The 18,154-nt window shown below is 32.9% G+C and overlaps 2 protein-coding genes across 2 annotated transcripts in view; both read left to right on the top strand.

Moving 5' to 3' along the window:
* Positions 1-358, top strand: part of LOC111405977 (WRKY transcription factor 55-like) — a 1,515-nt gene extending 1,157 nt beyond the window's left edge. Inside the window, exon 3 of the mRNA XM_023035132.1 lies at positions 70-358. Coding sequence (XP_022890900.1) covers positions 70-358 — 289 coding nt within the window. The remainder of the gene's footprint in view (positions 1-69) is intronic.
* A 12,610-nt stretch (positions 359-12,968) lies between these two features.
* Positions 12,969-14,756, top strand: LOC111397226 (transmembrane protein 184 homolog DDB_G0279555-like). Its single transcript, XM_023024042.1, has 2 exons — positions 12,969-13,442; positions 14,626-14,756. The coding sequence occupies exons 1-2, from the start codon at positions 13,296-13,298 to the stop codon at positions 14,701-14,703; spliced, it is 225 nt and encodes a 74-aa protein (XP_022879810.1). The 5' UTR covers positions 12,969-13,295; the 3' UTR covers positions 14,704-14,756.
* The last annotated feature ends 3,398 nt before the right edge of the window (positions 14,757-18,154 follow it).

The following is an 18,154-nucleotide window of genomic DNA, read 5'->3' as shown; positions in this document are numbered from 1 at the left end:
ACCTCGTCCACCGGTGGAACAAGGGATGATTCAACCAATCGCCACCATGCAGCCACCTTTACCATGCAGCACTTCATCGTCTGTCATCACAACCCACTGGCTCTCAATGGATATCAAACCATCGGTACTGGAACCCACAACCTCAATTTCCAATGTGCAAATGTTTCATGAACCAGGCGGAACTAGAAGCACCACGGCAGGGACATTAGCCTCCGGCCATTTTCCCGAATACCAGGCGCTGCCGGTGGCAGATATGGCTAATGCCATGTTTAATTCCGGTAGTAGCAGCAGTATTGGAATAGAGAATATCTTCTCTTCCATGGAGGATAAATGGAATACAGGAGAAAACAAAAACTGATTCTTGGAAATAATAATGAGATTATAATGATGATTCTCATTATACGTATGGATAATAAGTGAATAGTAATTATAAATTTGTGGTTGAAAATAGTTTTTTTATTTTTTTATTGCAAATTGTAATTCTTTACAAATATTAGTACGTTTGCGTTTCATTATAAGCTCCTTCTAATTTAAATGTAAAAGTTAAATTTTAATTTTAACTTATTCATATTTTTTCTTCCCTTTTTTTTTTTTTTTTTTTATCACGTTATAACTTCAACAACTTATGATGGAACTCAAACAAGCATGGAATCATGTACGAGTTATGTGATGCCGGATGCAAGAGGACAGTTGTAAAAGAAGAGGAAATGGGAGAGAAGAAGAGAGAGGAGGGAGATAGAATGTGGGAGGTCAAAAGGGGAAGAGAGTTAGACAGATGGAAGGGAAGAGACGAGATAATTGGTGCAAGAATTCATTCATTACAATGTTGTCAATTACATTGCATAGGCTCCCTTTATATGGGGTTTAAACTAATATTAATTGAAGTAGGAAAATACGATAAAATAAATCCCTAATTATGTTTCCTAAAATAAATTTTAAAAATAAAAACTAAATATGTTGAAATCTCTTATAATATTGCATCATTATGTCAATGACGAAAGTTGTGCGTCAACTATTTGTCAATTTTGGACGTGTCTTTACAGTAGACTCAATGTTCTTATTTTCCATATTAGAACGTTGAAAATAGTGATATGTTGTATACTTGATGTCCCAATTGCTGTAAAAATTTTATGAAGTTATAACCTTTCAAAATTAAAACCAATTAAATTTAGTTGTTTTATTTAATTTTCAGTTTTAACAAAATATTAAAAACACCTTAATGTTATAGTGTAACTTATATTTGAGAGGATTAGTGTGGGGTTGAATTTTCATTTTTCACCATAAAAAGAGAGTGAATTTTCACAACTTATTTATATAACTTGGAAAATACTTAGCTATACTCTCTATACATTTTATACTATTACAGTTTTGACAATTCAATAAATGCTCATTCTTTATTTCCATCGTGCTTATAGAAGTAGTTATGAGCCATATGAGTATTATTTTAAAATTGTGTAGTGTCGAAAATACATATACGAATGGAAGGTAACACGATTTTAGGAAAGCGTTCTGGACATGACTTTCTAAGGTATGCTTTCTCAATATCTTCTCATCTTTATATTATATATTATTGTTGAATTATATCTATTATTTGATAATGCTAAATATTAACACACAAATCACCTATTATTCTAAACAATTTAAAGTCGTGTTGAAGTGATTTGTGCATAGAAAATTGTATATGATCTTCAAAGTGCATTAAATGATCATATGTATTGGTCCCAATTACCGCAATTGTAATTTTGCATCTTGGATTGCACTCCAATGATATTTGAATCCAAATAATACTAACTAAGAATTGGTGTGCACCACTTGATGGTTTTAAAAGCAGGTGATGTGCATCCCTTGGCACGAGATAAATTTTTTTCTTTTCGTGCTATTAAATTTCTTCAGAACATATTTTCAATATCCTATATTTGGTTAATTCTTCACGATTTATTTCTAGAGTTTTATGCATAAATATTTGTTTTGATGCTACATAACGTATTATTGGCAATCAGTATTGTTGGATATTTTGATACCAAATAAACCTTGGACCGATGATAAATATTTGGGTCGAAATTATTCATTAAGTGATTTAATTCGGACATCAGGGTGTCCATAAGGTGTCCACCCCCTCACATGAAAAGGACCCACTTTGAGTAAAATATAATTTATTCGAAGTGGGTTCTCCTCCATATGAGGGGGAGACATCTTTATGGACACCACGTTGTGCATAAACAGCATATTCCTTATTCATTAGAGTTTTCGTAAGTCAATTAATGAAACATTTTGTGTTAAGTCGAAAGTCACCCTTGGTAGCCCAAGTTACAAAGAACGACCAAGAACACTCTACAGGCTCTACCCATTACTTAAACCTATTATGTGGTGTATTTAAGTGAGGTTTCTCCGTTGTGTTGCTCTTTCTTTTGACATTGGCTATGCCTCTAACCTTTCTCTTGGCTGTATCTCTTTGTATCTTTAACCTTTGTCTCCTACTCTTCTGTAGATTGTCATCTCTACTCTATTCTCTCTCTGTTCTATACCCAAGACTTAATCGTTGGATTGAGTTTTCCCGATTGTTGCTTCGTATGCATTTCTGCCCTTGTTTTAGTATGCTTTCGCTACCTCTCATATATATCTTCTCTTGGCCAGTTTTGGGTTGTTGTTGTGGTCCATCTGAGTAGCTTACTTTGGTCCAATTTGTGTGGTGTAGCTATATGATTTTTGACTCTTGATCTGAGCCTCGATCCATTCATCTTGGTGCCAAAATCATTGGAGTATTGATAGGGGAGCATTTGTTTTCAATTTACTTAGATTAATTCCATTATTTACTTGACAAATTACTCACTTTGTGTTTTCTATTATCTATTAGGTGAATTTATCTCTACAAGTATGATTCTCTCTCTCTCTCTCACAAATGTTAAAAAATACATAAAGAAGAAGATAATTGTGAAAAAAAATACATAGGGAGAGAACTGTGGAAAAATATATAGTTCATTCATTAAATTAAAGATTATCATAATATTATTTACAGGAAAATAAACAATCTGATCAAAGCAATGCTGCTTCATTTAGTAACGACGTCACTGGGGATGCTTATGTAGCCATTCATAAGGAAAAATTGAAGTTATTTTGAGAAAAATGTGAAATTCCTACTGATGTTATGGGTGTTAAGATTTGAGATTTCATCTTAAAAAGTCAATCTTGTTAATATGAGTAGTCCAAACTCTTATAAATTGGTCTATGTTTTTATCTTTATTCAATGTGGAATTATATTTTTTAACATGCCCCTGCAAGATGGTTGCTCTTTTGAGCAAACCAATCTTGATATTCGTATGCTTATTTTTTGAATCTTAATCAAATTCAATTGCTCATTAGAGTTTAATGGGCTTTGATATCATGCTAAGAGTTGGGGTTTCATATTAAAAGATCGATCTTGTTAAGAGAAGTAGTACAAACTCTTATAAATTGATTTATATTTTCCTCTTTATTCAATATAAAATTATATCCCTTTACAATGAGCCTCTTTGCCCATGGGATTTAAGGATGTTCCTATTCACTACTAGTGTATAATTTAAAAGAAGTAATTACTTCTTAATTCTTAATTTGGTGGCTAGAGACCACCTTTTCCTACTCGTCCGTGAGATGGAAATACAGTCCTTTGATTAATAAGGTTCATATATATATATATACTTGGAAGAAACTGACTAAATGAGTGAAGTAGACCATGATAGTATTGTAATATGTTGAAACTTGTAAGTTTGATTCTATGAAATATTAGGTAGAACTTAATTCAAAGAATTCTGACGATTGCTAGTTCAAAAAACTGACCCATGTGGCATCTTGTGAATATTGTGGCTGCATAAGTGCTCTTGTAGGCACTTCCTATTTGGTGTCAAATGTTAGTTATGTTTCTCATAGATTTTTGAGTTGATGCATCCAATTGTACTTTTATGAGAATTTTATGATTTTATTTTGAGCAAACCATTAAATAATTTAACTCTAAAAAATGTGCTTAATTAATATTTTAAAAGCGGTGTACTTCATGATTAATCTGCATAATTATATATACATCCTAAGTGTAACTCCTTTGAGTAATAATGATTTTATTATTATACAATTTAGATAGGTACCTCATGTTTTGATGTTAGAATAACATATAATAATGCTACCATGTAGTATGATCAATTTGATTTAAGTTTCAAAAGCATTAGATAATTTATTTGCATTTAATTATATTAAGTTTTATATAAGCCCTCATATTTTAAGTTATTAAAATGAATGCCGATGAAGGTGAACGATGAATTTGGACTATATTCTATATTTGCTAGAATTTTACGTAATTTTGTTAATTCGAAACGATATTTCTTTTGTGAAATATTTGATGTGCTATATTTGTAAATTAGTTTATGGTCTAATTAAAATTTGACATGATGTTTAGCTAATTTGGAGTGCAAAATTAAAAATATTTTGTATCTAATGCTTATTTTATGATTATGAATGTTTACTTAGATCAATATAGTTAAACCATATTTGACACATTATGGTTATTTTAATTCTTATTGTCTAATGTTTTGTAATATATGTGCATCATTGTGTTCAATTATGTTGTGTCTAAGTGAAAGAATTGAAAATATTTATATCTTGACTAACATAATCGCTAGGCCCATAAAGGTCTTGTCAAATAGATTAAGTAATAATGTATTTAATTAAATCAATTGATTGTGTGGGATGTCAATTCACGTCATGAATTAGATGCCATCTTTACAACTCTATAGTGAGTGACATCCTATCCTATATGCATGAGGAAGTTAAGAAAAAATACATAGTTCACTTTTGGAATATGGTGAAGAAGTTTCAAAAGTTGGATATCTTCCAAATGTAAGGGTATTTAAAATTTTCATATAGATACAACTTATATTTTGTTTTCTTAGTTGTAGAATTGACATCTTAAGCAACTTGTTCAGATTAGATCTGAAGATTGTAGGTAAAATATGGGAGTGAATGGACGCATTTGCTCAAAAGTCATAAGAGAAGTCAATATTAGAAATTTAATGTATTTATCTTATCTTACTTAAGGGAAAATTGCAGCAGTAGGTCCTAACCTTTTCATTTTTTTTTTTTTGTAAACTTTACTCTAACCTTCATTTTGTGCTAACGGAGGTTCCCAACCTTTAAAAAAGATACACATGAGACCATCAAAACGGAAATGTCCAAAAGACCATCAGTTAATCGAAAAAATTAAGGAATCAACATCCATTAAAATCATCCAAAACACCGTCTAAAAAGGTATCAACATACAATAAAATCGTCGTGATAGCAAATAGTTTAAGGAATTTTTCGGTCAACTAGCTGTGTTTTGGACATTTTCCCTTCAAATGGACCTCAAGTGTATATTTATGAAAGATTAGGGACCTTCACTGGTGTAAAATGAAGATTAGTGTAAAGTCTGCAAAAAATGAAAAGATTAGGGACCGTTGCTGCAATTTTCCCTATTCTTAAATATGTGACATTAACATTTTGGGAGGGTTCTTAGATGACTTTGCAGATATGCAAATATACAAGTGGAGAACAAGAGGTTTGCATATATATGGTATTATTATCCAAGAAGGACTTGAAATAAATTATAATCCTTGATGTAGATACAAATCATTGAGGGCAACAAGCTTAAGCCCCTAAGGGAGTCACATCCAAGAGTAACTCAATATTTGTGATTAGAGATTCCATAAAAAAGTTCAATGTGATAGAAACAATTCGCACTGTGTAACTTATAATAGCATTATATTATTTGTACACATCCTTATGGTGAATTGTTATAATGATGTAATATTAGGAAGGGTTTAACCCTGAATGAGTAACGAGGTAAGAATACTAGCAAGGTTGTCATGGGGCCTTGGCTATGAAATTAAGTTATTCCCTAGAAGCTTTTACTAGAATCAAGATTAGAATGCATGATCATTAAAAGTATTACCCGCTATAAACTAGAGACTTATAAATCGATGATGTGTATGGAACAGTTAAAGTTTGGTCAAAGAGAATTAATTTAAAATTTAGTCAATAATAACTACCTCAAATAGAAATTGTTGTCACCAAGTGAGGTTCAAATTCAAAAGACACATATATCTATTACACAGTATACCATTGCACTTTATACATAATAATATATCTACTTTGAAAGTTTAAAGCTTATGGAAGATTGTTGTAACATAAAAATGAAGTTATATCCTTTCAAAATTAAAACCAACCGAGTTTATTTTTTTATTTATTTTTCAGTTTTAACAAGATATTAAAAACACCTTAATGTTATAATGTAACTTATATTTGAGAGGATTAGTGTGGGGGTTGAATTTTCACTATAAAATGAGAGTGAATTTTCGTAGCTTATATAAATATAACTTGGAAAATGCTTAGATATACTTTGTATACATTTTATACTGTTATATTTTTGGCAATTAGATAAAAACTCATTTTTTTATCTCCATGTGGTTGTGTTCATGGAAGGAGAACCGACTGTGAGTGATATGGGTATTATCTTGGAGCTAGTGTTAAAAGTATCTACACAAAGGGGAGGCAACAAAACTTTAGGACAACATCCTTGACGAGACTCATTAAGGCTTGCTTTCTAAATCTCTTCTCATCTTTATATTATGTGTTGTTATTGAATTATATTTATTATTTGATGACGCTAATTGATAAATATTTACACACAAATGACCCAATTTTTCCAAACACCAACTAGGTATCCATCATTTTATTGCTAATATTGAAAGGAATAAATACATCAAAGTGGAGGCAAAGGAAAAGATCAACATAAACATATAATTAGGCCTGTTATATATTGAAACAATAAATATGAAAATAAAATTTAAGAAATTCAACACCAAGTAATAGAGACAATGCTAAAAACTCTTATCATTAGTGATTCTGCAACACAGTTTCTCTCGCAATAAATGTAAGTAATAGCAATGTTCATGTAGGTAGTCCTACTGAAAGTTGTTCTAGAAACCTTTTGTACACAAGAACGTAATTAAGAAGTAACGAAGTTCCTCCAAAGACAAAGATCCAACGATAAATAGTAAGTCTCTTGACTCCCAAAAGCCTTTTTATTCGTGTGTACTTTGACTCACCATGTATGAGGAGGGAGCTAGTCAGCCCCAAAACTTAGTTAACGAACTTAATTGTCAACTAAGAACTAACCTTTAAATTCAAAATTACATGTCTTCTTCTTTTCTTCTCTTTTTTTTTTGGTTATGAATAGTGCATTTTGAGTTACTATATCATTTTTGAAAATGTTTATTGAACACTATCATTTACACGATCTTTTATGGATTGATGACGTGTTAATGCTACATCATGGTCATGGCCAGTCCTGAGGCGAGGCAAATGAGGCCCTCGCCTCAGGCCCAAGACCATAAGGGGCCTCATTTCAGCCCAGAATTTTTTTTTTCTCAAAACAAGGTAAAACAGCTCAGATCCAATGGTGTGGGATTTAATGTAAATTTATTGAAGACAAGATCTAAAATGGTTAAATTTGGGGTTTATTATCTTGAAAATGATGTGAAATTTGATAAATTTTATAAATGGATGTCAATAAGTATTCATTTCATTGTCTTATTTTTGTACAAAAATTTTGTGAAGATAGATATTTATGTGATTGTATTTCTTAAATCCATGTCGTCGTCTTCTTTTTGTACAAAAACTTTACGAAGATATTACTACATTTTACAATTCTTTCATTCTAAATCTGCCTTAAAAGGGATAGAAAGTCGAATTTTAATCTATATGTATATTTTTATTTAATTTTAGTTGATAATAAATCTTTAGTCAATTATGCTGATTTCTTAATTTGCACTTCCACACTTGGCACAAGTTCCTTAACTCTATGATTAAATCTTTGGTTTTGTTATTTTATAATATAAATCCTTTTTATAATATATTTGGTTGTTGTTTAAATACTAGTTTTAAGTTAGCAATATGTCACATAATATATTGTTGAATTTTGCATTTACGTTGATTTCGCTAGGGCCTAATTTGTGGAATTCATATCGGGCCCTGACAATCATAGGATCGACCCTGATCATGGTATATAGATAGATGTCATGAAAGAGCGGGAAATATTATAGGGAAAAGCCATTAGAAGAATTAGTCTAAAAGCAGTGCCAAAAAGGTATGTGACGGAAGGTGATTAAATGGAAGAGATGATTGTGTTTTAAATTATCCACTGATAAAATATCATGTGGCATTATTTAAATCTTTATGTCAAATGCGATGTACATGTAGCATGATTAAATATTATAATAACCGATTTTCTTTTCATCTTTTTTTTTTCTCATTCTCTCTTTTTCATGTTGTCTATATGTACATCATTATATACACAATGAATTATAAATAGTGTTACTCCAAAAAAAGTGGATTTTTTTTTTTAATTTGGATTATGAGATTTTAACTCAATTAAATCTTGTTACGTCATCTGCTGGTAAATAAATTTATAAGTTGTGATATACATGTAGCATAATCGTGTCATTTTTACTCATTCGTGCCTCACACGTCCTTTTCTAAAATGTTTGAGATGCTTCTAGGGACTGACTTGCACATTAATTAAAAGTTTGAAGACGTAAATACTAAAACAATAAAACCAAGTCTGCCTATTAAACTTTATACATGATTACTACTTGCTCACAGAATCATAAAAGGTTACTCAGTGCTTATTGAACTATTCATTAATTTACCCATTCATCACTAAAGTCAATCCTGTATATACAACTGGACAAATATCTCTATGTGACGAATGAAATTATGACATTGCAATACACGACGTTAGTGAAGCACATGGAAGATAAAAACACATGAATAACAACTTTAAGCCATTTAAGAAAAATGTCTTTTTGCTTCTCCCTCTAAAACAAATGTGCTCCTTAATTTCAATTGCAGAGGTGAGAATCAAATATCCCCAATTCAAATCTAACCCTAGTAAGAACACGTTCTTAAGTTCTCCAAGGAATTCTCTACATTCGCATCTCATAATCATGAACAAGGTTTGTACCGTTGTTGTCAGATAAATGTAACAAATTATTCATGGATGAAAATAATCCAGGAAGACGATTTTGAGGTTGTAGATACTACAGACATTCAGATGCTTGTAACTACTTTGCTTGAATCAACACAACTCTTCATTCACGATATAAGATTATAATGAATGGGTTACTTCGCAAGCCCAATGATATGTAGTAGAGGGTGTTGGAATATTTCTAATATGGGCTTCACGTTTGATTATTTATTTTACGGGTTAAATGTATGACTCATAATGATATTTGTGTTTGGACCAAATTTGTAATGTGATCAATTGGACTTTTACACCTTACGGACCATATTTAATATGATGTGATAATTTTAAGTTCGTGAGCCGAAAATATTTGTAAACCCTTATTAGAGTTTCAGTCATAATGGGACGTCTCAATAATTTTTTATATAAATGCTAGGTCATTTCTCCTCTTCATGTTATTTTTATTAGCTTGTCTCATAGACAGCTAATACGTTGTGAGGAGTAAGAAGGGAAGATCTAGCTGCTATTATTCATATCAACAATGGCTTCCGCAAGTATAAATTTGATTTATCAATTTATTATCATGTTATTTTTTATTCTTAGCATAATTATAATTAAATTCTACAGAGGGAGCTTAGGGTGAGCAGATTGATGACGGTATATCAAGTGGGATTGGGGGTCCTGTTGATTTGCAATGCTGTTGGCCTTTTGTTTGCTATATTTCCAACTAATGCTACTAATTTATTTTTATTATTTTTTCACAAATTCTTTTAAGTAGAACCTTCGACCATAATCAAAAGATCCAAAATTGTCGACATTTGAGTTAGCATGTGCTAAATAAGTTGTTTTCACTTGATTCCATCATCTAATCTATAATTGAGTTACGAAACTTTTTGGACAAGTATCCTACATTTAAAAAACATTGGTCTCTACAAAATCGTAAGATCATGTATGGAGATTGATACCAGTATAATGTCTGAAGGTCAAGGAAGTGTGTTCATAAATGGTCAAAGTCTTGTGCCTGCTGTTGGGTATACTATTCTACTGGAATTCAATAAAAACTGAATATTTACAGCCACCACATGAATTAATTAAAAATGGCCCAAATTTCTTTACCATTTTTAAAGACTTCATCGTGTCTGACCCTGACTTTCAATCTATAACCCAATTTCATTATATAGGTCCGTAGCTGGCACTGTTGACTTGTAAAATCAGTTGAATTTTTAGGTTTGTCTGGTATTTTTCCTGCTTGTTTGGTGTCAATGAGAAAATTCCTAGGATAGCATGCTCCGTCCAAATTCGGAATGAGTAACGTCTTATGAATCTCAAATTTGTCCGAGTTTTGTAGATTTTCTCTAGAATTACTTTGTTACATTAATATTTTGAAATACTATTCTTCTAATTTCGTATGATTCTTGTGTTATCTTCTTATTTACATACATTTTTCATGCAATGCATCTCCCATCCCGTTGCTCTCATTTCTCCAATGTCCCTCATCTCCTCTCGGTGCTCGAGTCTCTCGAGATGGAACTACTTCTCTAGACGTGCAAGAAGTGGGATGAGGGAGATACATGAGTGAAGGGAACGTCGCCCTTGGAGGATGGGAGATGGAGAAAAGGTGCCATTTTTCAAAACTTATTAGGCATTTCACTTGAGATATAAAAAAGGATATTTAGGGCTTGTTTGGGAGCGATTTTTTCACCAAAAAAATTGATTTTTTGACCGTTATTTCACTATTCCAGCCGTCATATTTGACTTCTTCTCTCATAGGTGGACCCCACTTTTCTCCTAACGATCAAAAAATCAATTCTCAAAACCACTCCCAAACAAACTCTTAGATTATTTGGCCCCTTTTCTAAAATTTATTTTCTTTAAATTCATTTTAATCACAAATTTAATGAGACCTACAATTGTTATCAACTTTTTCAATTACACTCTTATAAAAATTTACTATAAATTTGATTTTCAACTAAATTAAACAGGGGCTAGCCTAGTATATCAAATTGATTTCCAAAGTCGTCTTAATCAGCTTTGATTGAGTATTTAAGAAGATACTGTAAACCTTTTGTAAATGAGAAAACACTGATTGTTATGATAGGCTCCTTTAAATTTTCAGATCGACTACTTTGATCAATTACACAAGTTTCAAGGCCTAATAGTGTTAAGGTATATAATCCCACGCTGAAAAAGATAAAAAGACCGATCAGATTATAAGAGTTTGAGCAACTCCTCTTAACAAAGTTGACATTTTAAAACGAAACCCCACATTTTTACATGATATGAGAGTCTATTAAACTCTAATGAATAATTCGATTCGATTAAGACTCAAAAATGAGCATGCGAATTTTAAGATTAGATTGCTCAAAAGCCCATTAACTCCAATGAGTAATTCGATCCAATTAAAACTCAAAAAATGAGCATATAAATTTCAAGATTAGACAGCTAAAAAAAGCCACCATTTTGAGGGGGCCTATTAAGGGATATAATTCAATATCGAATAAAGATAAATATATATACTAATTTATAAAAGTTTGGACAATTCCTCTTAATAAGGTGTGACATTTTAAGATGGAATCCTAAATCTTTACAAATACATTCTATTTCGTGATAAAATACTCATAGTATATTTGCTTCCTCAAAACCTTTTGATAAATGAGAAATTAAGATTAAAAATGAGCCTCTAGAATTAGAAAGTTTCGAATTTTGATATTATGTGCCTGTTTGAGCCACATTATTCCAAAAAAATGTATTCTTAAACAGTGATTTGACATCATTTCAACCACACATTCTTCAATAAAATAATATTACACGCAAATCAAAAACTTTTCCTTATTTTTTATATACACATTTTTCATCAATATACTATTCAAGAATGCATTATTACCAAAATAATATGGCTCAAACACCCCATATATATCAATAAGGATAATATTTAAGACCTGTATGAGCCCTAATTTTTTCCTTTTTTTCCATTATTTTTTCTACAATACTCATTTTCAAGTACACATTTTTCATTAAAATAATATTACGCACAAATCAAAAAAATTTCTTCTTTTTTAACCATATATTTCCTATCAATTTACTATTTCATAATACATTACAAAAAATTAATAGGCTCAAACAGGGCCTTAGTATGTTGATTTATTTTATATTATACTTAAAATTACATATTGCTTGGTATTAATGGTAATTGAAAATAAATTATTTAATACCATTTAATACTAGAATTAATAAATTATTTAATTATTCTTATTATTGATTTATAAATTTCACGTTTGTTGGTAATTTAATAGAGAAAAAAATGAAAAAGAAAAAAAAAACAGTAAACTTTCACTAGGGACACCTACAACTCCCTATCAGTAGTGAATAAAATACCACTAAAGATTACCATTGACATTACATGTTACGTACTAAAATAATTATGGTCTACCTGAATGTTGCGTCAATCATAAAAAGAATCTCATCACATGACCACATGTTATCGAACATATATTTATGCCTAGATAGTCGAGGTCTATTAGTCTAGAAATGATGTCAACTCACAGCCTCAGAAATTAATGATACAATTGAGTGCATGAGTTTGAAAGTAATGATGGAAGACATTATAACTAAGACGAACCGTTCGATTAATAAAAGACAATCAGGCAAAGGGTCTTATGGGCCCCACTCTATAAGAAGATGCCACTCACGATCTCAGAGTAAACGATTCACAGCCTTGGAATAAATTATTAGCTACAAAATCGACCCTTCCGAGAGAATGACAAATTAGGGCCCAAGTAGCTTAAGAAGTCGAGAACCTATGCAGAAATTCTGACCATCTTCGAAAGTCCTTATGTGGGTGGACAATCCATAAATGCCCAGCACAATTGTGCTCGGAAGGCAAGGGCACCCCAATGACTATCTATCTGGTTCAAGGAGAGAAGGTCAAGAAATGGACGGTTTTAACTGAATTGTGGCATTTTTATTGAATAATCGCTTATGGAAATTTATTAATGTTTCTTTTCAATGTGGGAATAGATATACATTGGGGGTTAGGTTTATACGAGTTCCTGAGGGATTTGGGGAATGATTTTCGTTCAACAACTCCAAACTACTATCAATTGAAATTCGTCCTTATTATAATGTTTCTTCTTCTACTTCTTCTTGTTCTTCGTTTTTTCTTTCTTCCAAATTTTGATGGATGGATTTTTATTCATTATTATTATTATTATTTTCAGGTTTGCAGAGTGGGGCAGTTTCTGGTGAATGATCTGCTGTCTATGTGCTGCAAATGGGGCCTATATTCTACATACTCATCGCATTGCCTTGTACAGTTGGCGCAATTGCTTTGGCAATACTTCACATTTACAGGCATCTTTTGAATTATACGGAGCCAACGTATCAGCGATACATTGTCCGCATTATCTTTATGGTTCCTGTAAGTATTTCACTACCCTCCAGTGGACTTTTTTCATTAGTATCGCATCAGCATGCTTATTCATTTATGTGCAAGTTTCAAGATCGTTAAAATGTTCTACCTCGAGGAATGGATTGGTCTGTTGCAACATTTGTTGGGAGTGTATTGTATTTAGGTGTGGGTTTAGCAATTTTTAAGAATATGACTCTATTCAGATGTCCTTGAGGCATTGTATTGTACTTTTATTCTGCTAATTTTAAGTCTACAGGGAAGTAAAGCTTTGATTTCTTCATTGCATATATTAATTATAGTTTACTCTTTTACTGGTAGACTTGGAAAATATGTGGTATTGGAACTAGAATAAACTTGCAAGGCTTGTGCAGCACAAATGGAATTGTGATTGTGATAATAGTTGAAGTGTGAGTTACTAGTATAAGACAATTCTAACTTTGTGTTATTTGCAAGATATGCTTTCTCAACTTAAATTTTGTTGTTTTGGTTGACAATATTTGCATTTTACCCAGTCATTTTAAAATCACAAGCTTTTCAAAAGATTTCAATAATACTTCAAAGGTTCCTTTGAGCTAGTGACTCGTGGTAAAAAACCACTACAATTAGAAGGGATGTTTAAAAAAAAAAATTGAACTTCCTAAATTAATTTTTCTTGAAGCAAAAGTTCCACTAGAGATATTTTACACCACTAGCCTAATAAAGGCTTTTCATCTTTAGTGCACCCAAACCCAGACATTGGTCATGTAACATGTAGACTATTGATTTCTCTCTCTAGGGGCATGAGGGCAGGGAGAGATGGTTGTTTCAGTTAAGTTAGGCATATAAGTTACCTGTTAGTTTCGTTAGTGTTAGGAACTGACTGTATCTATATTTGCCATATATTGTATCTTTCATTACTGGATTTCATTTTCCCATCTTTCGTTAGTGTTAGCAACTGACTGTATCTATATGCTGCTATGCTCCCTCTTATGGTTCCCATTTTCCCATCTTGAAGTATAACAGATCCATATTGAATGGATTTATACCTTTTCTGTTCTATATTTTTATATATATCTATTTAAGCATACACTTATTTGTATAGAGTTATGACCATAATTCATGCAATAGGTAGTATTAAATGTTTATCGCAGATGAATCATCCCTGTTTTGCATAAACTAAATCTGACCATCATGAAATTGGTTCTCTTGACAGGTTTATGCGCTAATGTCTTTCTTGTCCCTTGTCCTTAATAAGAGAGCAATCTACTTCAATTCAATCAGAGAAGTGTAAGCACGGACACATTTTAATTTTTTTGTTGAACTGCGTTGTATGATAATTAATAGATGCTCCATGATTTTGGTTTTTTGGTATTGTCGCACTTATTCATTGCCATAAATATTATTCCGTGATCTCAATTGTTAAAAATGTGGACTATAGTGATGGTATTTTTATATCTGTTAATACTTTGTCAACAATGAGGACAAACTAAGCCTCATTCATTATAAGTATGGGGTTAGCGGCATGAATCCTTTTTGCCAAACGTTTAAAGAATTGGAGAGACAGATTTGGGTGATGGTGCTCCATCTGTGGCATGCGGAACTGCAGAGATGGACGGTACTGGAGGATGTTGGGGACAAGGAGGCAGGTCGCTTCAATCCCAGGTACAACTATTATAGGCAATAGTGGAAAAGGATATGACGAGAGCCAAATAAACTGGTTCTTTAGATAAGAAAAAGTTGGTTCAAAGGACAGGTAGCAGAACAGTTTCATTTTAAAGTTAAAGAACAAGCCCTTGAAAAGGTTCAATTGGGTCTGTGGATGAGACGAGGGGTTCTGGCAATTGGCGAAAGGAGGCCCAGTGACAATGGTTTTCACATCCCTGGATCCAGAGTTTTGGCTCAAGTGAATCAAGATATTCAATTTCTGAATACTTTCAGGTCTTGGGTCCTTTGGAGATGACGTTGATTGACATAAGTGTATGACAAGAGGTCTTTTGGTTTGCTCGACTATTATAATGGTTAGCAAACTGATAAACCTTTCCACCAGGCACTTTCTATCTGGTAGAGATGTTTCTCGATCTCCGTCATTTTCTCTGGGAAGTAGGAGGGGATGAGCAAACCAATCAGAGGAGGTGTCAATTGTTCATAGTGCTCTATACAAATGGCCGGCAAGCTGGTTAGGGAATTATGCTGTATGGAGATTGGACGGCAGTCTAATCTTGTTGGTTGCTGGGCTGTTAATGAGTACTTCATATGGAGTTCATTTTAGAGATTTGGAGGGGGTGTGATTTGTTTTGCCATGCTGAAGAACTCGTGGGGGCTGATCATGTGGGCTTCACGACAGAACATTGGTCAAGTCTTCAATTTCATGTTGGGAAATACAAATTGTTGGAGTTTGGTCGTTTATTAGGGGCCTCTTTTGAGGAGAGAACTCTCCAATACAGAACAATGGTAAGGGTGTTGTGGGAGGAGAGTAGATCCCTGCATAGAAGTTCTGCATCTATGCACTAGAGGAACTCAAAGAAGTTGGTCTCTTCTGTGAGCTATGAAGGATTATAAATAGTAAGAGAAGATAAACTAGGGGAGAAGGTGCGGTTTTTGTCTCCATATGAATTTCAAGTTTTTATCCTGGTATGCACGGGTTCTCAATGACATTCACAAGAGTGGGGGGTATAAAAAAGGTTGTGAGGGAATGGAAGCATACTGTAGCTTGTATTCAGAGTAAAAATGGATTGTGAATGATATGTGGTATCAGACAGGTGTAGGGTTTGATTTTTTGCCTTCTAGACAAGCTGTGACAGATATTCTATTGACCCATATTCTGTTAATGTGGGATAGACGGGTTATTTTTTGTCCGGTATATTTTCATGCTACCATTTAGAAATTGATTCTCTCAGGTGTTTGTGGATATCAATCAGAAGGATGATTCTAGGCAGGAGTTCATTCACGAAGAGTGAGAGGGGCATTCCTTTTAGTGTAGTGGGGGTGAGGTTGTAACAAATAAATTTCTGAGGGGAGGACGGGCTGTACTGATTTTCCTGGGCTTACACTGGATAAGCTTTATAATTGATAGTCCTTTTGGTTGTTTGTCTTTGAAAGGGGGATCTTCACTTGGACCAATGCTAGAATCTGCTTATCTAAGAAACAGATTCTTACTACTACAGACTGGGAAAAGTCTCTTCCAAATTCTGCCAGTCAAGCCCGTCCAGGAATGTTCCAGATCACTTTCCCATTCTTTTAACTCTAGATAGTTGAACTATGTGGATGAGGGTTGGATTGGAAAGAATTCATAATACATGATTAAGTACTGGCAGTCCTGTGGATAAAGCTAGGGAGTGTTGGAGTCGTTGTCAAGTGACTGGGGCGCTCGCTTTACGTTGGAAAAGAAGGTAAAGCTTTCTAATGATGATAAAGAAGTATAGAACAAGGAATCCCTTGGCAGGGCCTATGTGAAAATTAAGAACTCTTCCTGAGGATGGAGGTGGGTGACGGTAGTGAATATGCTAAAGCATCTTGAAGAACAGAAGAACGTAAGGAGTGAGATGGAAAACTTTCTTGGCTGAGGAGATATAAGGCAAAATCCTGGATCTTATGGTAAAAAACAAGGGGATAATNTTGACATTACATGTTACGTACTAAAATAATTATGGTCTACCTGAATGTTGCGTCAATCATAAAAAGAATCTCATCACATGACCACATGTTATCGAACATATATTTATGCCTAGATAGTCGAGGTCTATTAGTCTAGAAATGATGTCAACTCACAGCCTCAGAAATTAATGATACAATTGAGTGCATGAGTTTGAAAGTAATGATGGAAGACATTATAACTAAGACGAACCGTTCGATTAATAAAAGACAATCAGGCAAAGGGTCTTATGGGCCCCACTCTATAAGAAGATGCCACTCACGATCTCAGAGTAAACGATTCACAGCCTTGGAATAAATTATTAGCTACAAAATCGACCCTTCCGAGAGAATGACAAATTAGGGCCCAAGTAGCTTAAGAAGTCGAGAACCTATGCAGAAATTCTGACCATCTTCGAAAGTCCTTATGTGGGTGGACAATCCATAAATGCCCAGCACAATTGTGCTCGGAAGGCAAGGGCACCCCAATGACTATCTATCTGGTTCAAGGAGAGAAGGTCAAGAAATGGAAGATGGCGTATACATGTATAGCTTCACACAAGATGCAAAGAGTGATAAATTAAGTCCCAAAACTTTCTAAATGTTGTTGATTTTTGAAAACTTGTGATCTTCTTCGATTGCTCCCTTAATTCTGTATATTGAATAATTGCAATCAGGTTGATCATCAGTTGTTTTGAATCAACTCCAATTTTGTCATTTTTACGTAAATTGGAGTTACCTGCAATTAGTCATATTTACACAAAATTAAGTAAATATGCACTTAGTCAAATAATTAAGAATTAAGAATGAAAGCACAAATAAGTGCATAATATGCACTTATCATCACTATAAAAATTCTATTCAAAATCTCTGTGGAAAAATGAAATTAAATCCATCAATATATTTTGGGATATGTGAGGAAAATTGTAGTGAAAGCGACTTTTCTGCCTCAATATTTTCGATTATGCACTCTCTCATTTCCCTAATAGACCTTCCACTAAATGAGAACCGAATTGTACCATTGATTGTAAACACTTGACACTACAATTATTTTCGAACCCTTACCAAATCAAAAAGAAAAAATTAATTATTGCGGATGTCGTAAAATACTA

Source organism: Olea europaea, chromosome 1, assembly GCF_002742605.1.
Source record: "Olea europaea var. sylvestris chromosome 1, O_europaea_v1, whole genome shotgun sequence".
In the NCBI taxonomy this organism is placed as follows: Eukaryota; Viridiplantae; Streptophyta; class Magnoliopsida; order Lamiales; family Oleaceae; genus Olea; species Olea europaea.
Note: the sequence above shows the minus strand (reverse complement) of the source record. Positions and strands in the feature narration are given on the sequence as shown.

Bases quoted from the DNA above. Each gene is read 5' to 3' on its own strand.
- LOC111397226 (XM_023024042.1), top strand. From the start codon at position 13,296: ATGGGGCCTATATTCTACATACTCATCGCATTGCCTTGTACAGTTGGC. The intron at 13,443-14,625 runs GTAAGTATTTCA...TTCTCTTGACAG, and splicing joins GCATTATCTTTATGGTTCCT to GTTTATGCGCTAATGTCTTT.